Below are 24,678 nucleotides of genomic sequence, written 5' to 3'. Positions count from 1 at the left end.
AATATGCCCAAAGTTATGTTTGTAGCTTGAAATGATTGTTTAGGATCTCAGTGGATGCGACCTTAGTCTTTCCCTCTTTAAAAGTTTTTGTGCCTCATTAATTTCCTGACGCCTTTTCCTCACTCCCGTCCCTGCTCTTCCTCTCCCTCCCCTCTCACACACACTTCCACTCCCAGTCAGTGTCTCTCTGGGGACTCTGGGGTTTACGCTTGTACATTCACAGGCTTTGGGATCCTGAGAAAGTTTGGGTTGATTTCGCTTCTTCCCACAGCTTTTGTCAGGGTTCAGCATTTTCTGCGCGACGAGTGTTTTGGAGGATTTATTTGTTGACTGACCGGCGCTCTCGCCGCCTGTGTTGCAGACCATTTGTCAGAAAACACCTAAAGAATCAACACACTATGAAGAGTGTAAGAAGGCCCTGCAAGCTGTCAGCAAGGTGTGTGTAACCCCAGAAACAAGGAAAATACTGCTAGCTTAAAAATGAATCCATCACGTTTTTGTACCTTTGGACAGTTGAGGCAATATTGCGTCTGTAATAATCATTAAAGTACATTTCAAAGGTTAAATATGATGACTAATGACCGCGTCTACGTGTGTGTGAGCAGGTTGTAAGGAAGTGCAACGAGGGCGCGCGCACGATGGAGCGAACGGAGATGATGTACACTATCAACTCACAGCTGGAGTTCAAGATCAAGGTATGACAGCGATTACTTCCTACACTCATTAGGTTTTATGCACATTTTAAGTTACCAAATGGTCAAAGCACAGAATTTAAGCTAAAATCGTAGACGCTAAAAAGTGCAGTTTCTAAAAATGGGATTCTGTGAAGAAAGAAAGCGGCTTTGCACTCGTGCGCTGACAAACGTGTACAAACACGCAGACGCATCGGTACAACATCGCCACGGCAGCTTGCTCGGCCAGTATCTGTGCACAAGTCTCGACAGCCGCGCACGCGGCACAATAGTGTGGGAAACAGCTGTAGGCACATATAGGATCCTCATATTTTCCATCCGTGCACGCACATGCACGGGTTTGAATTTTCCCTCCTTCCTATTCTCCTCCCCCAGCCCTTCCCGCTGGTGTCGTCCTCCAGGTGGATGGTCAAGCGGGGGGAGCTGACCGCCTACGTGGAAGACAGCGGCATCTTCCTGAAGCGGACGTCCCGGCAGCACGTCTACTTCCTCCTCTTCAACGACGTTTTCATCGTGACCAGGAAGAAGAGGTGAGCGGAACGGCGCCTCCGCGTTTGGCTGGTGTGAAAGTGCGACGGCTCCGGTCGTAAACATCACCTGTTCTGACATGTTGAGGGAGAGAAGGGGGGGTAATGATGAGATAGTGATGATTATTCAGTCTACTGCTCTAGATTTTGGAGATTCGGTATTCCGTTTTATCCATGAAGCCTACGTCCATGAAGTGTGGTGTTCTTCACTCTGGCGTGGGCTGTGCACACACAAATATCCTCTATTTCTGCCCAACCTGGAAAAAAAATCCCTCTTCTCCCGTCGCCCTCTCTGTCTGGAACTGATTTTAGTTCACTAGAAATTCCTCACAGTCATTCCTAACAACTTTTTCCTTTCTTCTGGGAAGTGGCTCCTGGACGGCAGGGCCCTGGCAGTGTACGGCGGAAGGCTTGTGTTTAGAAGAGGGAGCTGGGCAGGGGAGAGCACTTGTGCGCGTCCATTTGTTAAAACATTGGTGTGTTCCTCAGGGAGCACCGAAGCCCTGCTGTGGAACGCTATCCCGCTGCACTCCATGTGCAGCAGTGAAAACCAAACCCCAGCAGATCCGACTGGGCTGACCCGGCACCACGAGGCCTCCGTCCCTGCCAGAAACAATGTCGTACTTGTTCTTTCCCCTTCTTCCCCCAATATGACTTGGAATCAGTGATAGCAGAGATTAGCGTTCAGGCCCTCAGCTCTTGTTCTCTCCAAGAAATTCCAACAACCCCGTTTCTCGTAACCCAGCACTTCTGGGGACACGGTGAACACCCAGATGGAAGGGGTGAAAGGTCAGAGATACCTTTGAGCTATGGGAATGTTTTCTGTATTTTCCCGACATCTTGGCTGTTAGCCTCTATGAAACGACTCGGAAATGGTCAAAGCTAATCCCAGTAGTAAATCCAGCGTCCCCAGTAAGAGAATTACAATGGTGTTATTTTTAAACCACTACAAATCAAGGAGACAGTCACGAACTGTTGACAATAAATGTCAGCGGCACCAAATATCAATAAATAGAGTTTGAGAAAACGGCCCCCCTTTTTTTCCCCCTCCTACTTAGATCCCGAACAGAGATGTTTTTTTGGAACTTGCACCAGTGTCATGCTGGACTTCTGTCAGGAGGCGGCCCCACTTACATAATATCACCGTGTCCACACCAGCTGGCTCCCCTCTCATCGTTTCCCCTCCCCTCCCTCATTTCCCCCTCTTTGTCCAACATGTAAACATTCCTTCTTCCTAAAGATTTACACCTCTCACGCTTTTTTTTTTTTTTTCTTCCCGCCTTTTATTTTCCTCTCTGGCGCAGACGTGACCTCGATGGCTGCCTCCGTTTTGTCTATAATTCAAACTCTGTTCTCTTTTCTTGCCTTCCGTCTGAACCACGTCTCCCTCCGCGCACCTTCCCCTGCACCGCCGCTATCGTCCGTCCTCACGCTCGACTCCGAGTCTTATCTCCCTATCTGCCGATTTTCGGGCGATTAGCTAAAGATTGCGCAACAGCGCGGCAGTAGTGGGCACAGCGGCGATGACGCGCGGGAGATGCCTGCGCTGTCTCCCCAGACCGAACGATCTTCATTCCTGCACGGTTGTGCGCAGCTCAGTTTTTAGAAGTTAATCTGTGCGTGGAAGGATTTCTTAGACGTTTCCCGCCCTCATTCCTCCTTCACCCCTCCCCAGTGTCATGTCAAATTCCAGGCATTTCACCTGTAGGCCCTTGGGGTCGTGATATAAAAGACGCTGATCCAACTGAATGGAGTTTAGGATGTTTGATATTTCAGGAAATGAGTGTTTTGAGCGCGGGTGTTCTGGTTTGAGGGGTTGTTAGCAACCTGCTTTAACTCAATTGATCGCTGCACAATAGGGATGGATGGTAACAACTGAACCTTGTTGAGAGTCTCCCAACCGCGACCAGAAACAGTCATGACCCCTGTGAGTGTGTGTGTGTGTGTGGGGGGGGGGGGGGGGGGGGGGGGGGGGGGAGGACACACAGTCACTAGTGTTTGCTAAACCGGTGCTTTTGTGTGTTAGCCTGACATACGAGCACTTGCTAATGGACACGCTGGCTCACAGGAGCCTCTTCCTAGCCAGTAGCCTCCCGACTTGGCAGCTTCTTCAGAGCACAATGAAAACACACACACTCACGTGCGTGCAGGCGTGCGTGCACTCTCCCGTACAGGTCTGCTCCTGGACGAGCATGTCTCATAATGGGCTCCAGATGTTCTCTAACCGATCCTGTGCAGGGCGAGACTGAGGTTCATGCTCGGGTAAAGGTGACTCTTGGGAAATGTAGGCACATACTTAAAATGAGGGCGTTCCTGATTTGACTTTTACATGTGAGGCCTGATGTGAGTTGTGGCCTGAGGCCAGTGGAGTCGAATAACTCCCCATCCTCCTTGGGTTAATCACCTTCACCGCAGAGAGAAACTCCGAGCACGAGTCAGAATGGAAGATTTACACGTTCTGATTTAACAGCAGTCTGCTGCAGTGTATATATATATATATTTTAAAGCTGCTGTTGTTTCGGGGCAAGAACAGGAATGCTAGTGTCAATTTGGGGCCGTATGGTGCTTGTGGAGAGATCACAGCCAGGCACAGGGATCCTTTGGGAGCAGGGAATAGTTTGGTGATTGAGGGAGCCAGGTTGCACCTTATTGAACTCTCACCAAACGGTCCATCTTTTCCAGCGAGGACAGCTACACCGTGATCGACTACGCCCTGCGGGACCAGATCTGGGTGGGCCCCTGCCAGCCGGAGGATCTCAATCTGTCGCCCATCAGGACCACGGCCAGCATGCTCGTTCGCGGCAAACCGGCGCCAGCCATCTTTTCCGCCTGCGTTTCCGCAGCAACCACTCGGGCGAAAAAGTCACCATGATCCTGGGGACGGAGTTGCTGTGAGTGCCTGTTCTTTTCTTCTCCTCACTTCTGCATCGTCTTTTTTGGTTCCACTTGTGCTTAATAGCCAGGTCGAAGGGTTCCGCACCATAAACCTTTCAGATGACGCGCGAGTTAAAAGTTTCACCTTTGAGCAGACGTGTTCATGGGCCACGAGATAAGGGTCGACATTCCTGCTCGGGTCCAGGAAGGCAGAGCGCAATCATTTTAAAGGCTTAACGTTGGTCTCTATAAAACAGTTTTGGCACATGACTCCCGCCAAGCTCTTATTTCTGAGGCTCTTACTGGCCCATTACAGGTCGCAGGGATCTCGTCTTACATCTGTTCTCAAGTCACAACCCGAGCCCGACTGCTGATGGTCTGCCTTTCCGAGAAAACGCAGCCGTGCAGCGATGCACGCGCCGTACCGCTCGGCGATGTTAGCCGATGTACGGAGGGGAAAGTGCGTAGGAACGACTGTAGCTGCGGTCGCTCCGCTTCCTGGGTCCAGCTCACAGTAAGAGTGTGAAGCAACTTTGTTTATTTAGATTATATAACCCAGAGGAGCAAGCGACCTGTCATACGCTGGGATTATTTGCTCTGGCGTTCAGAGTCCCGCGCGCACGCACGCGCACGCGATTCTTACAGTAATTATGTGCTGTGGTTCAGCACTTTGCTCAGGAGTGTTTTCATATGTGCAGGCTCGTTCCTCTTCATTCCTGCGCTCTTACAAAACGTCCCTTTGTGTTATCGTTGGAGCGGTGCTTCTCCACTCGACTGTAAGATGCAGCTCCGTCTGCACCATTAAGACCTCCGCACACTCATCTTTTTCCATAAATGTATGGAATTCCCCAATATTGGCGTGTATTCATATGGCACTAAAGACTTTGTTCTTTTTATTATGCTCACTTCCTCTCTTTAGTCGCTGGCCCGTCCGTCTGCATTCAGACTGTAAGTCAGCTGCACCAGGGTTCACTTGCAAGTGAACCCGCTTTGTTTGGTTCACAAGAGCTTTCTCGCCGAGCCAAACGAAGTGTACGATCTGAGGAGACGAGCTCTGTTCGGCAGCTCTGGTGTGAAAACAAGACTCAAGATTGTTTGGTATCGTTGATACCGATACCAGATTGTTTGGTATCACGATATTTATTCCAGTAATCCAGTCTGACCTCACCACGTATCACCTAGGTCCTATCAGGATGATGCCTTTTGAGGGAAATTACCGGCCTCACACCTTGATATGTAGGAGCCATCTTGATACGGTGAAGATCTTTGCACCTTTCCTTAGGTGTTTATTTTTAGAAACACATTTCGACTGATACTGTTTCCTGCTTTCACATGTAGCTGAGAAGATTAGTACCATGACTTGAATTTGCCGCCTCTTTAATGGATGGGGTGGGGTGGGGGGGTCATCGACCTGCCCTCGCATTCTTCTCTGTGTCATCCTGGAAAGCCCCCGAGTCGCCCTCCTTTGATAGCGTGGGCTCGGGGCCCTCGGCTTTCTTGTAATGATGTGTATGAGTGTGAAAGGTGCAGAAGCCCACTCACTGTAGTACCCCCCCCCCCAATGCCTGGTGCTATTTGAACTGTTGCCTAGCAGCAGCGCTTTGTTAAGTAGGGTTCCCACGGCCGTCCCTCCCCCGCCGTCCTTCGCCAGTGTTTTTTTCTCGCTCTCCCGAGTGCTTCACTGGGGCCGCGTAGATCATCCGTTAGCCGGTCGCCAGAGTCTCGTCTTTGTTCGGGCTGAGCGCAGAATAACTTCTTCTTCCTGCAGGCATTCATCCCAAATTAGTGATCTAACTCAGCGTGACACATGGAAGTGGCGGGACATTAGTCGGCCTATTCTGGTCATGACAATAATGAAGCCTAAAGATTCATTTCCCCGACACCGTGTGGAGAGCAGCCAGCGGTCATTTGCATTATGGATTATAGATTAAATGTGTCGAGGAGTGATGGCTGATGCCTTCAGATTACTGGATCCTTTTAGAGGAATTGTCTCGGCACTGCTCTAGTAATGGGCCACCTGATTCAAACTCTTATGTACAGCAACAACAGCTTCACATCGATTAACCATCAGACCCGTTTTCATCCTGGGCTAAACAAAGACGGAGCCCAAAACACACCCAGAATATCGTAAAGGTGCAGATATGCGCTTTGTTGTGATGCTCGTGGCTTTATGAGACAGAGAATATTCCAATTTTTTCATGCTGAATCTGGTTCTGCTGCCAGTCGGATACACTTTGATATACATCTATCGTGCTAACGTGGCGTGTGATTTTCACGTAGTTTTTTGGGAAATAAAAGGAGTTTTTTTAATTGTCAGAGCTCAAAAATTCCACACATTATGAAAGCAGCCGGTGCTGTTTTTGTGGTAAAGAACCCCCCCAAAAAAAGGAACGTGCCAGCTCGTCTCCGACGTTTGAAGCTCGTGTGCGTCGTCGCGTGAGGTCCCGGTCACATGGCTGCTCGTCTGCTACATCTGTAACTTTAGCCATCGGGAACCCAGACAGACATCTGGCCTGGAGATGACATAAGGTCGCCCGTCTGTGTTTGTGAGTTTCTTCTGTCTCTCTCTTGCATCCATCTGTCGGTTGCACGCAGGTCCGGTGTCGCGTCCCGTCCCCTGAATGGTCCCTGTGAGTGGGAACAGAGCAGCTACAGAAGTCTGCAGCAGAACAGTTCTGCGAGTCAGCCGGACAACAAAAGCAGTTACGTGACAGAGCACAGTCTGTTCTGATTTATTAGTTTTGCGGGGTTTGAATTTTTCCCCTCTGTTCTGACCCGAGTGGAGACCCGGACTAGTGTTGAGAGTAAATAGACTGATAAAGGCTGCAGTGGCTCTGGACCAGCGTTAGGTTCAGGAGGGGCAGGTTCAACCACCTGCAGCTCACACAGATACCAGACTCACATGCCGTCATGTAAGGTAAACACGGCTTTTTATAGAACCTGAGCCTTTTCAGGTCACGGATCTGTTTGAGCCTTTCAAACACCGGTGGTTGGTTTTGTAAGATTTGATAAAAGTCGGCTTTTCTTTGAACTTGCTAGCTTTAGCGTGGTCATTTTCAGTTTAAAAGCATTGTAAAACTGGCACCATATGAAAATGTTGAGCAGGATTTAAACCACTTAAAAAGCTGAACCGGGTCGGTCAAATGGTTTCAGGGCGACCTAATCCAGCATCGTGGCTGTGCTTAGTCAGCACTTTGAATCCAAAGAATAAATTTTTCAGGACACGCTGATGACTTGTTCTGGGTTGACACCACCTCACAGCCTGTGGGTCCTGAAGAGGAACAAAGAGGCACGTACAATGGGAGCACAATAATGAGGACTGACTCACAGGAGTGTTTGAGGTCCGCTTCAGAGTCCCTGACTCAGAGGGGCTCACCAACCCCTCCCCTGGCCACGCTTCATTTCCTGAACCCCCTTATCTCCCCCTCTGCATATCTCTGTAAATCCTCACCTCTTACTTTAGTAGCGAATGAAAACAGGTGAATTACAAGCTCGAGTTTCTAGAAATCTGACCCGTGTGAATTGACCTGTTTGGCTTTTCCCCCACAAAACAAGCATGCATGAGAGAGGGAGAGAAAGGAGGCTTGTCCTCTTCTGTATACCAGCTTTTGTACTTTCTCTGAAAACACACCTTGTCCGTTATTGCCGAGAAGAATGGAAGACTCAACTCGCCGGGTAACATCATCTCCATGTCCTCGAATAGCATGTTAGCTTGTTAGCTTTCCTGTGTTTTTCATTCGGTTGCTGGAGAGTACGTGAAGGCAAATGTGCTGATATTCTGCTGCGTTTAAGAGCTTTAACGAGAACTGTTTGGTATTTGCATGCATACACAGCACCGTCTGAGTTTGGTTTTGAATAATTCCAATTTTAGTTTGTTTTTCTTATTTCAAAAAGAAGACTCACTGGGAAATTTGAAAGGAAAGTTTTATTTATACCACATCGTTTACAACAGTGTGTGATTTACTATAATGAATAATGCAGTATGTTGTCCTTCATGATTGATACTTTATTTCCTGGGACGGTGGTGGGACGGTGGTAGTCCTGGGGCACCTGTAGCTCAGTCAGTTAAGGACTGGGCTGAGAAGCAATGGGTTCTTGGTTCAAGACCCAGCACAGACAAAGACAGGGAGGCACCTGCAACACCCTGGGCCAGGCACCAAACCCTGCAATGAGCCAGCATCTCATCCATGACATCTTTTCCTTGATCACACATGAAAGGTGTTGTAGGGAGATATCCAGGTACCCTGTCCACATAGGGCCCAACAATCAGCTGACAACTCATCCAGGGGTGCACCCCTGCCCCCAACCAGCCACAGCTGGGACAGGCCACCAGCATCTCCACAACCCTGAAAGGGATAAAGCAGTCAAGAAAACATACCCTTTTTAAGCTACAGGTGGTAGCCACATAAACACATGTATTCTCACTGCTACAATAACCTATCTTGTGCATTTAGGAATGAGCGAGCCAGATGGATCAGTGCTCTGGGCCAGAATATCAGCAACAAGTGTCAAGACAGAACTAGTAAGTTTCACCGCACTGGGATCCAACTCTGTCCTATTGCGCCCCCGTGCGGCCACCCAGTGAACTGAACTGCTTCATATATTTGGTACGCCATTGGCAGAAGTCGCTGATCTGGAGCGTTTGTTTCAGACTCCATGCAGGTGGAAGTGATCAGAACCTACACCGCCAAGCAGCCAGACGAACTGTCCCTTCAGGTGGCTGACGTGGTGCTCGTGTCACAGACCGTAGAAGATGGTACGCTTTTTTTTTTGGATTGGCATCCCTTTATCCTCCCCCCTCCTCTGCTTTGACCCCTTGCATAAACACGACTCTCCTGTTTGAAGTTCACATGAACCAAAGGTCGTTCGCTTTCACGCCAACAAGGCCGGCTTTCATCTCCTGGCCTCGCCGGGCATCAAAGGAGACAGACGGCAGGACACGCAAATCTCACCCCTTCTCACCCCTTTTTCCTAGGGTGGTATGAGGGAGAGCGGCTGCGGGATGGAGAGAGGGGCTGGTTCCTCGCAGAGTGCGGCGCGCCCATCACGTGCGCCGCCACCATCGAACGCAACGTGCAGAGGATGGACCGCCTCAAGGGGCTGGAGACCAACGTGTGAAAGGAGCCCAACAGGGCAGGAAATGGACAAACGGGTTCGGGCGCAGCAGCAATCACCTGGGAGGTCAAAGGTTGTCGGAAGCACATTGTTCTAACTGTTGGCATCAATTTGAAAAGTTTATTTTTCTATATCATTTGAGTGCAACTAATGTGCAGCGGACTAAACGTGTTAAACCTGTCGGAGCTCCCCGGCTCCTGTAATGAGCCTATTACCCAACCTGAAAATGACAAGAGCAGCTTAGCAAACTCTATAAAATGACTTTTGTGATGTTATTCAGCTCTAAATGCAACTGGCTTTTGCTAATTTTACGCTGCTTGAGCTTTGATCCAATTGAATAGTTAAACCCGGATGTTATCGGGAACTAGTCACCCTGTTAAATCTGCTGTCATCCATGACTGGAGCCCCCCCCCCCCCCCCCCCCCTTTAATCATGCCACAAATGGCCTTTTTTCCCCGTTTTTTCCTTCACTCGCTGGTTTAGACAGCTTGAAATATCGCACACTCTGCGCGCCAGAGGTGCACCTGCAAATATCCTTCCGAGGATTTTTCCCGTGATATTGAAGGCCAGCAGAATTTCGTTTTGTGGTGAGAAGGGAAGAGGCGCTCTGCTCTGAGGAAGAGGAAGCGCAGCCTTGGCCGCAACTGTCGAGAGACGTCACGGGAGCAGGAAGGGCAGATCTGGTGTTTGCACTCAGGGAAAATGAGCTGTGATGCCACACGTAGAATACTTAGAATTACTGTAAATCAACTGTGTAAATGTAAATATGTAAAACGACCCCGACTTCCAAATGTTTTCCAGAATATTTATATCGCCAAAATCGTTTTTTTTTTTTTTTATATATATATATAAATTTTAATCTGCCTCTGTAAATAAAATCCTGATTATTTTTTTGGCACCAGTTGCATTCAAGATGTTTGCTAAAGCCATGGCAAGTCACTTTTAGAGGCAGATTAAACAAAACATTTGATTTTATGTCCTGTTTAATGTGCCTTTCATCAACACAAGAGGACTTTATAGGAAAAAAAGAAACACCTGGTATTCTTGCAAAATACTGGCAGAAGGCAAAAGAAAACCGGGAAAGAGATGTGTGATTATCATTCAAGTGCATAACATGTCCCAGAAGCCCGTCCTAGACTTGACCCCCTGGAACATCGTCACATCAGTGGAAGCTAGTTGTCATAAATATTCCAACTGTACCTGGACGCGGTGGCTTATTTCTCAGAACAAGTTCTTCTTCTTAGTCGTCATCAAAGTAAAAGTGCTGTCCTCTCGGAGGAGGCGCACTGTCGTAACCTCCGCTGCCGCCGGCGAGCTTCTCCTGAGTGGTGATGAGGTCGATGATGGCGCTGATGACTGCGCAGTCTTTGGACTGACTGTTCTGCCAGTCCACCGGAGCAGGATTCTGAATTTTCTCCTCCAGCAGGGAGTCCAGCTCCTTTTTCAAACTCTGCCCATTAAACACACGCAGCGTTAGTGAGGTCACACTCGGGGCGACTCGACCTCCTTAGGACGCGATCGTTTACCTTGACGAGGTGAGCGATGCGCGCCGGGCACCTGAAGACGATCCACTGGTCCACGGCGACCGTCTCGTCGCCCTCCTCCTTCTGGATCGTGATGTCTCCTCCAAAGAACAGCAGCGAGAACGGCGACACCTCGGTGCAGTCGTACAGGAAGATCTGAGGACGCGGCGGTGTTGACGGTTAGGTGTGAGACAAACCGTTAAAATCTGCTGTTGTTTCGTAACGACGCAGACCGCTCTCCTGTGGCGACGGCTGAAAGCGTCCCATTAGTGACGAGAGTTGTCAGCGTCAAATGTCACCGTGCCCTGGAAACCCGTTCCTCTCCATTTTCATCTCCCACGCATCGACCGCGAGCCATTTATTAATTTTTCATATTGAAGATTCTACAGTAAACATGTACGGGTGAGTGTGACGCTTTGTTATTTTAAATTCTCCATTTCTCACATTCTGAAACAACAGATGTAAAACACGAAGGACGACTCCAAACAAGAAACATTATGTTCTATGACTAAAGGAAACCTCGTGAGAGGTGTTAGCACGCTAACACCTCTCACGAAGAGACAGCAAAGGGGAACAAAAGAGGGAGAAGAGAAGGAGAGCACCACTCAGGGAGCCGCACCCACTGTTTCTTCCTTGCCGGCGCCACCTCTGACGCCGCTGGAAGCTTTGAAGTGCCACAGCCTTTGAGGGAGTTGAAAGGCCGTTTTTTTTTTTTAAAAATCAAATATTCATTCGGGGTAAAGTGTACGTGACGGCCCTGTCAACCATTAAACGCCGTCTCGGGCAACAATCTAGGAGGATGAAGCAACCCTCTTCTACTCACGCTGCTTGTTCTCATCTTCAGGTGGTAAATGAGCCACTTGTAGTTAAATTCCCTCTCTTCGGCGTTGACCGACTTGGGGTGGATGTAGACCCTCCCGTCGGCCTGAGTGTACACCTTAACTCTGTGAAAGTGCGAGCATCAGGTGAGTCCAGAGAAGCAAACCTTTATCAAAATACTATGTTCCATAAGCTTTAAACACATCAGGAAACATGTAAACAATGGGAAAAACTCAATATATTCCCCTAAATTCATAATTCCTCCTTGGGCACTTTAGACTAAACAAAACCTGCATTAACAAATATATTCTGTGACTCGAGGGTTAAAATAAAAAGTTCTGTCGTCTTGAAATCCTCCCCCGTGCAAAAATAAAAGCAGAGAGGGTCAGCCAGACAAAACCGACTGCTGTGAAAAGCATCTTGAACAAGCGCCGGATCCACGGGACGCTGCAGAGCTCTGCTGCTGGGGAACGGCGAGTAAAATTCAGCCACGCCTCTAAAACAGAGGGAATGGGTCGTCTGTTTCAGCTCACTAATGCGACGGTCCCACTGTGATAGAGTGGGACCGTCGCACGCCACCGCCGCTGCCCGTGACACTGCCTAAGGGCCGACTTAATGACGACTGCATTGATTTTTCTTTCAGCCGGAGGAGGATAAAAAAAAAAGGGTCCTATTCATTGCAACATCTATCCACAGCCAGAGGTAATTATCAGGAGGCTGATAAGAGGCTGCAGCAAGATGCCACTTGACCGTCTCGGCATCATTTTGTCATTTCCTGCTGCGCTGCGAATCGCCACACTCACCCGGGTCTCTTTTTGCTGTAAGACGGCCTGATCGTGGCCACCTTCGGGTACAGACCGGCGACGATGACAGCCTTGATTAGCTTCTCGTTATCTGGAGAAGGAAGAAATTCCATTAGTGATTTATTAGTAAAATGCCTAAAAAAAAAAATTAAAAAAGCCAAAGCCGTAGGTCACCTGAATTGACATTCGATTTGGGGTCTTTGGGGTCAGCGCTGCTGACGAAGCCGGCGTGCATCAGGTGCTCGGCGAACTGACCTTTCATGTTTTGTAGCATCTGAATCATAAGAGAAGATTTTAAACGTTGAATATCTTTAATTGGCCAAAAAAACCTCAGCGTCCTGCTCACCTGGAGCGTGTTGGAGGACAGGAAGTTATCCCAGCAGTATTCCCTTTCATACCTGGCACCGCGTTGTTTTGCCTGCTCCCATCCCTAGCCGATCGATCAGTGATAAATGAATACAGGATTCACACGATAGGTTTTTGGGAGAGAAAAGAGGCCGATGAGCGCTGCAGCACCTGAAAAGCGTTGATAATAGTGAGGTGGTCGCTCTTCGAGTTCCTTGACAGCACCTTCCTCCTCATGTCTGCCATCTTCTCTTTGCCCTGAGAGAAGCGTCACAGATATGAGTTCATGCGTATGTGTCCTGATGGCCAGCTTAAGCTGCCGCGGCCTACCAGGGGTATGAAGAAGGGATCTTTGAAGCTGAGCGACGCGGCGATGGTGAGGACAGGGTCCAGGCAGCCCAGCAGAGCCCCGAACAGGATCAGCTTGCCTATGTGAGGCTCTACGGGAAGGCGGGCCAGGTGGAACCCCAGGGCCGTTAGATTCTCTGTGTGGTCCAGAGCATTCTAACGGCGCGCGCACACACACACACACACGCACAGACACACACACACTCAGCTGGGTGTCACTGTCTCATTACTTTTATTCCTAAAATAGGAGCGGCGCATAATTACATCTTCTTCACTCTCTTACCAGATCTGTGAGGTTCTTGATGGCCAGACTGACAGCTTTTTCTGTGGGAGGGTCCAAGGCTTTCTCCAAAAACCGAGCTATAGAGCCAAGCTTCAATATCTGGGCACCACACAGGGTTACACACATCACATTAATGTCTATATTACTTGGACCAATGGTGTGAAACAACAGTCTCAAATTACAAATCAACACTTATATACAAAGTGTGTGTGTATATATATTTGAACACTGATTTTTTTTACTATATATATTTGTGTGTGAGTGTGCACATGTGTGCAATAGATATTAAGCAAAAGAATGAAGATAAGACACAATTATATCAGCTGACATTAAAATTTAACAGAGACTTTCAAAGGCAAACATCAACACCAGAACGACTGCCCTGGGTGAGTGTGTTGGCAGCGTTCGGTGTATTTAAGGACAGGCTGATGCATTAGTCTGCCTCTCAACCACTAGCTTTAAAAAATAAAGAATTAAAACCCCCCACACATAACGCCCTATCCTCCAAATGAAACTGAAGCCACCATTGCAGAGCCTAGATCTGCGTGAACTCAATGTTCCATTTGCATGTGTGGAAATAACACTGAGTGGTGTTTAAAATGAGGAGGAATAGATGGGACATAACCAGAGCAAGACACAGTCCACTCGATCAAAAGAGCAAGGCCCAGGTGAGGAGTGAGGAGAAGCAAAAGGGGGATATGAGTCAGCAAAGAATGTTCTCGCTGGGCAGGACAGGAAACCCAAATCAACACTTAAGCCCAAAAACAGCATCCCTGCTCCCTCATGCCCAAAACATGTCCTCATTTCATCTGCTCTGTGTCACACACACACACACAGACACACACACACAACCTTAATCTGCAGGCACAGCTCCTCCAGAGGCGTCCGCAGGATTTCAGGCAGCTGATAGGCATCCATCAGGCTGGCTCTCAGACCGTTGTAAAGATGGTAGCACTTCCCCGGGCACACCCTGGAGACATGCACAGGAGAAATGAGCGCGGTGGGAGGGGGACGCATGTCCTAACTGCGCTGTGGCGAGGGCTTAATTTGAAATCAATGGGACAGGACTGTGCTCGGTAAGCGGCTCATGCTAATTGGCTGCTGTGCTCTTTGTTAGAGACTGACAGGAAATGAGCTGGGGGGGGGCACATTCATGGTGTTTACAGATCAAAAGCCGGGCCGAGCTGGCTGACAAAATGCTGGGGTGACAGAAAAAGGCAAACAATCCTCCCAGATTAGGGCTGCACTTCCACAGGGACAATATACAGGCAATATCCCCTTTTCACCTGCCAGCGCGGCCTTTTCTCTGTTTGGCGTTGGCCAAGCTGACCCACTCCTCCGTCATGGTGCTGATGTTGTTGTTGGTGTCGAAGTGGGTCTCCTTAATTTTGCCTCCGTCGATGACAAACACCACATCATCTATGGTGATGCTGTGAGGAAGAACAGATGCAGGCAGATGAAGAAAAGAGACCAAATCAGACAGAACTTACAAAATACTTCAAAGGAAGACCGTCTAAATAGAATCCCTAGCTGACACTCATACGAGGAGAAAAGTAAAGTATTTTGGATTCAGATTCTATATTTAGTAGAGTGTTGCGTGGTGGCATCGTGATTTCTGAGGCTCTGTGAACGCATCAGCAAACTGCCTGTCAGAAATCCAGTCCAGTTTGTTAAAACACTGGCAACAACAACTGTTAATTAGGGCCATTTTCACCTCTACCGATGAACTTGGAGGGGAAAAAAATCCCCAGCCATACCTGGTCTCAGCTATATTGGTAGCAATCACAATCTTTCTAACTCCAGGAGGAGGTCTCTTGAACACCTGAGAGGAGTGAGAGACAGAAATGAACCTCGACAGCTATTGGAAAAGAAAAAAAATGGTCACCAGAGAGAAGCTGACCTGCGTTTGATTAACTGTAGGCATGAGAGAGTGCAAGGGGATGATGACGAATCGATCTGGAAAAACAGAAGAACAAAAACAACTTGACTCAAAAGGTTTTGGTTGACATTAACCACATCTCACAGTATAACCACGGCTATTGGAAGCATCTACTTTGTGCAGAAGGCAGACTCCACTTTTATTTATTCAAGTATTGTGAAAATATCCAATACATTTAAATTCAAATCCCCTCCCGTCATATTTTATCTAATTTTAAAAAATCCTGCTTGGAATATCAATTTCTTTTGGATGCATTTCATTTTGGTAAAATGACATTTGCTTTTTTCTCTCCTCGAGACGCTCGCCCAGTAACCTTCCATCAAACACTGACAGATGTATGTGTGAATGGACCACGAAGTGGCAAAATGTGTGTGAAGGAATCGAGGCCTCGGAGAACTTTCTCCGACGCACCTTGCACGTATGTAAATGTCAGCGTGTGTGCGCAGCTATTCCAGTACAGCGAAAATAGGCAAAAGTCATTTTTGATCACTAACTGCTGAATAATGGCCCCCGTCACACTTTAGGATTTTGTTCTGTTACATTCTTGAATCCTCATGGAAATCTGACTCCTTAAAGATCAGGTGGATGTGTCATTATCGCTGCGCTGAAGCGGAATATTTGATTATTTCCCAAAATATCAATGAAATAGATAAAAGTTTGCCACTCACTACTGACTGACTTTTGTAGGGATGCAACAATTGCATGTGTTGAGTACCAAAATACTCATTCTACTAGCAAAGTGAGGACATTCTGCCTCTTCACAACATGCCATCCTCTCAACTTCAAAGGCCTGTTTGATAGTTAAGACATTGTTTTATAGCTGAGGTTAGAAATCTACATAGTGTAGGTGAAGGGCCAAAGCAGATAATGCCGGCCAATAGCGACTAGCTGCGCAAGCGAGGCCTTTGTGAGTACCTGATCGAAACATCTGCTGGGCCATGAGCAGATCATTGAGGGAGCTGATGCCGTCCCAGCCAGGCAGGAACACCAAGATGGCTCCTTCCTGTCCGACAGGCGGAGGACACAACAACAATCAAAAACACACACAACTTGCAACAAAAGTAAAAAAGTAAAACAAACAAACATCAATCCGCCACAAGATCTGCGACCTTGGAGAAGCCGAGTGGAGCCGGCAGAAGACTTGCCCAGAGCCTCCTGCCTCCACGCTCTGCCACACAACACCGCTGACCTGCTAGAGCCACCTCTGGACACCAGCTTCAGCTTCACAGCAAAATATAAACTCTACAGTCTTGCACAGCAGGAAACAAACTAAACTTGGTTCCCGAGGTGCAGAAAAAGATGAAGGGCGAGAACACAGCCAGATAACAGATAATGACTTACTATTAGTTCATCTGACAACACAGAAATCTTTCTGGTTAATTATATCACCACATCAAAGAGCTCCATTTAAACAAAAGAAAATTCCCAGGGTGATATTAAATTGCAATAAAATAATCATCCTGTAAAAATAGACTATTCATTTCCTGAGAGGAAGATAGATTTGGGGATATAAAAAGTAGGCTCTGAACAACCCTCGCTTTTAATTAAAACTAATTATTACCAGCTCTCATCGCCAGAAACCACATGGGACTGTGTTAATGTCCATGCAATCATGTGTGCACGTGTGTCTCAACATTTTTACACTCACAGGCAGAGAAAAGAACTCTCACTTTATTTTACCTAAATATCACATACAGAAAGCTCACACTCAAAGACAGACAGACACACAGACAGACACAGACACACACACACAGACACACACACGCACAGACACACAGACACACACAGACACACACACACACACACAGACACACACACACACACACACACACACACACACTTCACCCAGCAGGCGTTCATTAATGCCTACATGTCAACCCAATAGGTGTCTAATCACAGACCTCTATGACATAATTAAGCAATCATCGCTCTGGAAAGTCTGGCAGGATGCCTCGGCACAGAGTGGTGCAACAGTGAATCAGACGCTTGCCTCTCCGCCGTGTGATGGAGCCATGGCAAATCAGCCGAATGGATCAAGGCGGCCATGACTGATACAGATACATTTTCATATGTGGGGGGGATAATTATTCTGTCTATCCGAATTAGGGCTTTTTCATTGTAGCCTGTGGATCTGCTCATAGCCGTTTGCTTCTTGCGAACAGAGATCCAAACTCTCAATTAGCTTTTTTAGACTTTCAGTGAGTCTTGTACCGACCACCTGACTTTTTAAGTTGTTTTTTTTGCATAATTTCTTTCTCTAAGACCCAACTGAGGAGGAAGCGATGTTCTTCCACTTCACACTGGGAAATCCAAATGAGAATTGAACGTTTTAAAAAGTGGGGAGCCGCGGGAGAGCATCTGTTCAACTGCTCATTAGCACATACTGAGCTGTATCTGCTAACAGGATCTGTTATTTCCTCTGCCTGAACATCACTCTGTGATTGGAAGCTGTTCCTCCTGTTCCTTCCATCTGTCCTACCTAGAAAACATCACGTCTATTCTCCCCATCAGCTAGATTTTGTCTGTGCATGTATCAAGTGCTGTTTCATTTGAAACGATTCCTCACTATTAAAGCTTACAAGCCAAGTTTAAGGATTCTCTGAAATCCCATTTTTATGTATTTTCTTTACAGGCTGCTGCCACGCGTCGTCGAACTCACCCCTTCATTAAGCACAACATGGCGGATGAGCGACATAATCAGTTGCAAGTCGATCTTCTCATCGCTGTCCAACATCTCCACTGCTTGGACGGTGTCGTCAGAGTATCTGCAAGACATTGTCGTGTGAACGCTTGCATATTTTTTTTACTGCATATTTAAACTTCAATCTTGTCACCGTCTAACACTACCTGTCTTTCAGGGTGCGTGCATAACAGGGCCAGCTTTCCAAGTATTCTGCCTCTTTCTCCTCCTTCTCAGGCCTGAAATTACGCCCCTGCCAAAAGCCTTTTTTCCACCTGGGCCGTCCCTCCTTCTTCTGCGGAAGGTACCTAACCGGAGATCAAACATCCTGTTAATGCCTGTATAAAATGAGTGTTTACAGTTTAAGGTGCCATTTGTTTCCCAGTATTTTCTAGCATTTTAGCCCACCTGGTCATCTGCACAACATCCTCCAGTAGAAACTCCTCCACTGGGAAGGTGAAACCAGGGATGTGGATCATTGGGCACCTGTCTGCAGGCGGTCAGAACAGTTAAACATTAAGCAGGATTTCTTTTTTTGCCTTGGTCCCAGCTAATATTTGTTGCATTGCCCACCAAAGTACTTGGAGAACTTCTCTGCGTTGAGCGTGGCGCTCATGAGGATGATTTTGAGGTCATCCCGGAGGCTGAGCAGGTCCTTGACGATGATGAGCAACACATCCGACTGCAGGTTTCTCTCGTGAATTTCGTCCAGCACAAGATGACTGATGCTGGACAGGAGGCTGCAGTACGAGCCCAAAAATTGTTCATTTCAGATCCGCAGATGTGATGAATCTTCAGTTTGACGTGACACGTTTAGAATATTGTATTAGTCTGAATACAGATGTTACATTCAGGGGCCCTGTCTCACCAAGCTTTGAAAGGTCTTGAACAACACTCTGAGGTACTGAAATGACGGCCTAATGAAAAGGTTAAAGTGTCACTGGCGCTGCAGCTCAGTCAAGAGCATTTTTCTCCAGAAGATGCTCAGAAAAGGATAAGCAGGGAAGAATAAATCAACAAAAGCTCTACCGCTGTGTGCGTGTTCCTGCCAATGCAAACAGGGGACCCACAATAACGATTCTTCCACAAACGGCACACTCAGGCACAAAAGGATGAGGGGAAAACATAAAGGGAGTACTGAGGAAAAGAAAGCAGGAACAAAGACAAGAAAAGGAGGAGAGGCCGTGCAGGCAGACAACGTGATTAAGGCAGCAGAGCAGAGGTTAGCGGGAGACAACTCACGGGTCTGAGTGAAGCCACTGAAGAATTATGCCTGTTGTACAGTACAGAATCGACCCCTGTCTCCTTGGTAACCGGCTGTGGAGATGTGAAGAGAGAGGAAAAGAGGGAGACAGACTTTACATGATGCAGTAGACACTAATTAAGCCCAGTAAGGTAAAGAATTTTCATTTTCATTTCTTAAATACATTCATCCGCACAGTAACTCTTTTGTTTAAGTTACGGCATCTCTACCAGAGGAAAAGCATCATTAATAACATTATTAACAGTTCTTTCAGGCTGCTGCTCGACTATTTGCAAAGAATCCAGTCTTCCAAAGTTTACAGGATTGGCTATTATTACCATGCTACAATTACACACCAGAACAAAACTACAAAACCCTTTAAGAGCGAGTAACTAGGCAACACTCCAGGAGGTCTGTTAGAGGGCCTAGCAGGAGGTGCCACTGGCTGAGGATGCATTAATGCACAGAATAATTAAGAAAAAAAGATATTCAATTGTTTTTGAGTGACAACATAAAAACTGAATGTAACTGAAGTGTGCAGCAGTACGGTGTGTGTTTTCTATTATTATCTATGGGTTAGAAGCAATACAGAAACACTTCTAAAATAAAAATATTGCCAGCTATTACATTCATCCCCTGAGCCAGGTTTACTGAAATTCTTTGTCATAAAACATTCCTACAGTTACAAATTTCCCCTTGAGGAGCTGTGAAACCGCAGGAACTCAATGAAATTACAAGCTGCAGGACCTGTTTGTTCCATTCCTCCAACAGCAGTTTCCCTCTGTAATATTACTATCTGTACCTGTCATCTGCAGTACCAGTGTGTTTCTTCACAAATCCCCAAGATCTCTTCCCTCCACTCAAGCGTATCTTGTTCCCTCCTTCACTTTATATGCCATCATCTATAATTCACTTTCAATCTCTGAATTCTTATCGCCTTTTTGCTCGCTCCTCTCACCAACTTTGCAAATACATGGGCATTTTTAGAATTTTCCTGGACCCACAGCCGGAGCTCATTTCAGTCAGACACACACCGCATTTCCACACATCCCCGTAATCATTTTAATCAAGTTCATGTGTTATGGATCTGAATTTTTGATCATAACTGAATATTTCTTTGAGCCTCATGAATACAGACCGGGTGCTATGCAAAAGCTGGGCAAACGCAGCGGTACTCGACCATGTAGACGGTCTCTGAAAGCTGGCACGTACTCAAAGATGCAACACTGGAGGCTGTGTGAGGAGGGAGGCAAGTTCAGGGTGAACTCTGGGTTTTTACTCTTACAAAGATGGATTAAGTCTTACAATGGCACGCTGCCATGACGAAGCCTCCCTGCCAACCTGCTCCAGAAGAGTTTGACTAACGTTTTTATATTTCTGAATTGTGATCTCTCTGTTGCGAAATGGCTTTAAACGTGGCAAAAACATATTCAGGAAAGTAAGGTTGAGGTTACTGCATTACCTCGGAAGCAAGTAAATGCAATTAAGTGTAATACTTGGTGCAGTAACTACACTCATAGATTTATTTATTTAAAAAAAAAAAAATCAGACATTAAATCATAAACTACAACACGTACATATTTAGCAGTGTTGGGAATTGTCAGTTGTATTTTATTTAGCACTAAAACCATGGCAACTATCACCAATGTTTGATGACGAAGCACTGGTCAAACAAAGTCCGGTTTCTTGGGGGAATGGTTTTACGCCGTCCTCTTGCCACTTGAGGGACAAAGGTAGATGAAGGAGAAGACTTAAAAAGAATTGGTGGTCAGCCCAAGTTGCACTATATGACTTGCACTCTTCCAATTGACATCCAAATGCAAACTTGCCGATTTAAATAACCTTGGATGCATTCAGATCAATAGTACAGCCAACACTCTGAATTTCTTTTTAATTTTTTAGTCTTATGCTCTGTTTGAAAAGAAGGATTTAAACAAAAAAGAACTTTGGCAAAACAAAAGGGGTGACCTGAATCTAGCTCATCCACACATGACAATTTCATTAAATTGAAACACCAAGGTAATTCAAAGAGATGTAAGAAAGAAGAGATGTAAGAAAGTAGCACTAGAAAACCTGAAAGCACTTCTAAAACAAAGATGAAAATGCAAAGCATAAATGTGATTTACAAAGCTGTAAAACTGTGTATGTGTGTGTGTGTGTGTGTGTGTGTGTGTGTGTGTGTGTGCGCATCAGTGGTGGGCCATCAGGGCCCGCAAGGCCTTCTAAAATATCTGAATCACAGACTGATGTTAATTATATTTTGTTCATGAATACGTATTAAATAATTCCAAATGGTCTGTCCGCTTCCGTTCATTGCTAGCCCCCTGGTTGCGCTGCTTCCAGACGTGTATTTTCATATTCAAGCATTTAACCGCCAACTCCACGGCAGGATTCTGGACAATATTATTTGCCAGACACAGACCAGATTTCAAGACCACGAAAAACTGATCTTTGTCACCCTCCTCGACCCCCAGAAGTTTCGGGAATACCAGAAAAATTTCCCGCATGCAGCCTTTTCCAGCTTAGCACAGAGCCACGGAACACTTTTCGATCTGCCTCGGCTAAGAACAGAACTGACTGTAACGTATGCCATGGATGATTTTGCAGGAAAATCTCCCACTGATCTCCTTGACTTCCTTCAGCAGAAAAATCTGAATGAGAGCATGAGGCAGCTATACACATTTGTGTGTTTGGTGGTGACCGTCCCCGTGTCTACTGCTTCTGTTGAACGGACATTCTCAGCCCTGAAGCGAATTGAAACTTATGCCAGAAATACGACAGGGCAGGCTCGACTTTCAGCATTAGCTTCGATGGCGATAGAAAAGGACGTCTTGATGGAACTGAAACGCACGCATAATCTGCACAACAGAGTAATTGAAATCTTCTTGAGAAAAGAAAGGAGGATGGATTTTGTGTACAAATAATCAGGATTTTTGGTGAGTAAAATGTTGCTATATTCCTAAATAATATTGCATTTTTATCAGGTTATTTTTGATGCTTTTTTATGTCTGTCGCAGCTGTACCTGCAGTAGAAGTTTTATAGCCATAAAATAGTTAGTGAGGGTTGGATTGATTCAGACGGAGCACTACTGAAGGCCCAAGTGTGAAATGCACGGCCCGCCACTGGTGTGCATCAAATCAAAATTTCAGTGTCACTTCAGTCCAAGGCAAGATATGAATAAACCAAAAGTATTTAATAAAAAAATCATGCTAGGCATAAAAATTTAAAGGCCTGATTGAAAACGATGGCCGTTCAGATCTCATAGAACATGGTTTAGTAATCCTGAAAATGAAAATGAAGTACTTATGAAAGCAGCAAGTTATGAGCCTGCAGCTGCGCAAGATAGCAAAACCTGTAGTTATAGCACAGATGCGAACCTGTCTGCCCAGGTTCTGGAATTGCTCTCTAACTAATAAACTACTTTAGAAAATCTCCATGATTACTGAAATCAATCCTCTCAATTTGCTTCAGGTAAGTAGCTCAGCAAGCTACTTTTATTACACAATATATTGGGCCCAGATGTTCTAAAACCACAAGAAATCGGAGTGAATTTTGGCTTGACAGTTTAAAACGACGTCTTTACCTCTGCAGGCGGATCTGATAACCACAGGAGTTTCCATTTCCAACACTTTCTGCCCGCTCCGCTGCTACACGCTCTGCCACCTGAGCGGAAATGCAAATGTGAAATTAGGTTTATTTTTTTGAAAGCTGCAAAAGAAACCAAAACACAGCTGACAGCAAATTTCAATCCAATTTAAAAGACAGGTGATAAAAAGAAAAACACACCGAGATGGCGCTGATGCGGCGAGGCTGAGTGCAGACCACCCGGCAAATGGAGCCCAACCCGCGACTGATGTGGTCGTCGAGGATGAACTGGGTGACCTGAGTGGTTTTTCCGCACCCCGTTTCCCCGCTGACCACAACCACGCGGTTAGAGTTGATCAGCGCCATCAAATCCTTAAAATGGAGAGACAGAAGGAGGTCAGACGAGGATACCGTCAAGGTCAAGAGAGATGGAAAAAAGTTGCTCCAAAGACTCACCTCTTTTTTTCCATAGGATGGAAGTTTTTCCCTAAATTGCTGAATAAAAACAAAACAATCAAAACAAGGCTTTTCTGAACACTGTTGTTGGTCTTCTCTTTTCTGTTTTCAGCAAATATGAACTCACCAGCATCTCTTTGTACTTTGGCTCCGATTTCTTTTCCAGCAGATCTCTCTTTAATCGGTCATCCAGTGAACCATTTCTCTGTACTTCATGAAACAAGAACTCCAAGTCTTTGTCTTTTCTTTCCAGCGTCTTTTTCTCCTCTTCCTCCTTATCCCCCTCCAGCAACTGCTCTTCTTCATCCCACGTGTCCGGCGGCTCATCTTTAACATATTTTGTGGAGAGGCACCTAAAAAGAAGACATTTCTGATTGTTTTGTTCCGTGGTCGTGGCACAGTAAACCCACAAGCTTTGCATTTATTTTGAATGACTTTCTCACCGTCCTGACTTGAGACTTGCTTTCTTCTGGCTAGGATGAATGTTGTCCTCTTCCTCAGATTTGATGTCAGGTTTCTCCTCTTCGGGTGCTTCCCCATCAAAGTAACTACATAACCATATTGCAGGCATTATGGTAATGTATTGCACTGACAGCAAGTTAAGAGATATGTGGTCCTACCAGTGGCCTGTGTTGGCAGAGGTGGAGGCTCCATCTGGACCAGGGTGATTGCTCTGGACAGAATTGAGCAGCTTGGTAATGTGCTGCTCTCTGGACTCATCCATTTGGACCACTGCCCGCTAACATCAGGAAAGGGAAAAGGGCTTAATCACAACCATGCTGTTTTAACCATTTAACTGCCCTTAAACTCAAGATGCACATTACAAAGGTGTTGTTACATTTTTCATCATCGTTTGATTTGAGTTTGTGCCTTAAACTTTAGTGCCTGTATGCACTGTGATGTCTGCAATGACAAGCAGATAATATGTCTGTGTAAATGCCATGTAATTAAACAAATAAACCTACAGATCTGCGATCAGCCTGCTTCCTCCTGACAGCACCATATTTTGCGTACCACAGACCGATCTCACGGCCCTTCAGGTGCGGTGGAGGACGATCCCGTTGTCCACTTCGGTCTTGGTCAAAGTCAGAACTGTGTCCCCTCGAGCCGCCACTTCTGTCCCACCGCTCTCTGCTTCCATCTCTGTGCCCTCGACCACCTCTTCTGCCTCTTCTTCCACCTCCGCCGCCGTATCCGTAACTCATACCGCCGTCGCAAAAGAGTAGCGGTACAACCGAAGTGTTACAGCTAATGCTAACGTTACCTGGTACTTTAGAAGTCTACACTAAATAAATAAATGGCGGATTTTTGCTTGGTATCTACATATACACCTAATATGTTCCACAACCAAGGAACGCCTGAAACAACAACATTTAGGTGCGTGTCAAACGCTGCAAATTTGTTTGGTTGTTTCCCATCCGGCATGTCGCGCAATAATGACGTCA

The 24,678-nt window shown here is 46.5% G+C and overlaps 2 protein-coding genes across 4 annotated transcripts in view; one reads left to right on the top strand and one right to left on the bottom strand.

The window, feature by feature from the left end:
* LOC130534728 (rho guanine nucleotide exchange factor 26-like) overlaps positions 1-10,183 on the top strand; it is a 17,740-nt gene extending 7,557 nt beyond the window's left edge. The window contains 8 exon segments of the mRNA XM_057049218.1: positions 362-436; positions 606-695; positions 1,068-1,222; positions 3,902-4,011; positions 4,014-4,110; positions 8,548-8,615; positions 8,745-8,849; positions 9,069-10,183. Of these exon segments, the coding sequence (XP_056905198.1) occupies positions 362-436; positions 606-695; positions 1,068-1,222; positions 3,902-4,011; positions 4,014-4,110; positions 8,548-8,615; positions 8,745-8,849; positions 9,069-9,211 (843 nt within the window). The 3' untranslated portion in view covers positions 9,212-10,183.
* On the bottom strand, positions 6,374-24,678 carry dhx36 (DEAH (Asp-Glu-Ala-His) box polypeptide 36). 3 transcript variants are annotated; one of them, XM_057049217.1, is made up of 27 exons: positions 24,199-24,678; positions 23,854-23,972; positions 23,677-23,781; positions 23,361-23,586; positions 23,234-23,272; positions 22,979-23,149; positions 22,776-22,855; positions 19,191-19,265; positions 18,522-18,688; positions 18,357-18,438; positions 18,116-18,256; positions 17,928-18,033; positions 16,184-16,271; positions 15,230-15,285; positions 15,087-15,151; positions 14,616-14,759; positions 14,182-14,299; positions 13,330-13,428; positions 13,029-13,202; positions 12,870-12,956; positions 12,700-12,783; positions 12,528-12,627; positions 12,354-12,444; positions 11,555-11,675; positions 10,735-10,887; positions 10,409-10,658; positions 6,374-6,752 (listed from the first exon to the last, which is right to left on the bottom strand). In XM_057049217.1, the coding sequence occupies exons 1-26, from the start codon at positions 24,436-24,438 to the stop codon at positions 10,449-10,451; spliced, it is 3,141 nt and encodes a 1,046-aa protein (XP_056905197.1). In that variant the 5' UTR covers positions 24,439-24,678; the 3' UTR covers positions 6,374-6,752; positions 10,409-10,448. The 3 variants fall into 3 exon arrangements, with proteins under 3 accessions (XP_056905197.1, XP_056905196.1, XP_056905195.1); XM_057049216.1 differs by having other exon boundaries at positions 6,374-6,721; XM_057049215.1 differs by lacking the exon at positions 6,374-6,752 and adding an exon at positions 8,000-8,439.

This window comes from Takifugu flavidus, chromosome 12 (assembly GCF_003711565.1).
Source record: "Takifugu flavidus isolate HTHZ2018 chromosome 12, ASM371156v2, whole genome shotgun sequence".
Taxonomy (NCBI): domain Eukaryota; kingdom Metazoa; phylum Chordata; class Actinopteri; order Tetraodontiformes; family Tetraodontidae; genus Takifugu; species Takifugu flavidus.
The sequence above is the reverse complement of the archived record's forward strand: the minus strand, read 5'-3'. Positions and strand labels throughout refer to the sequence as shown.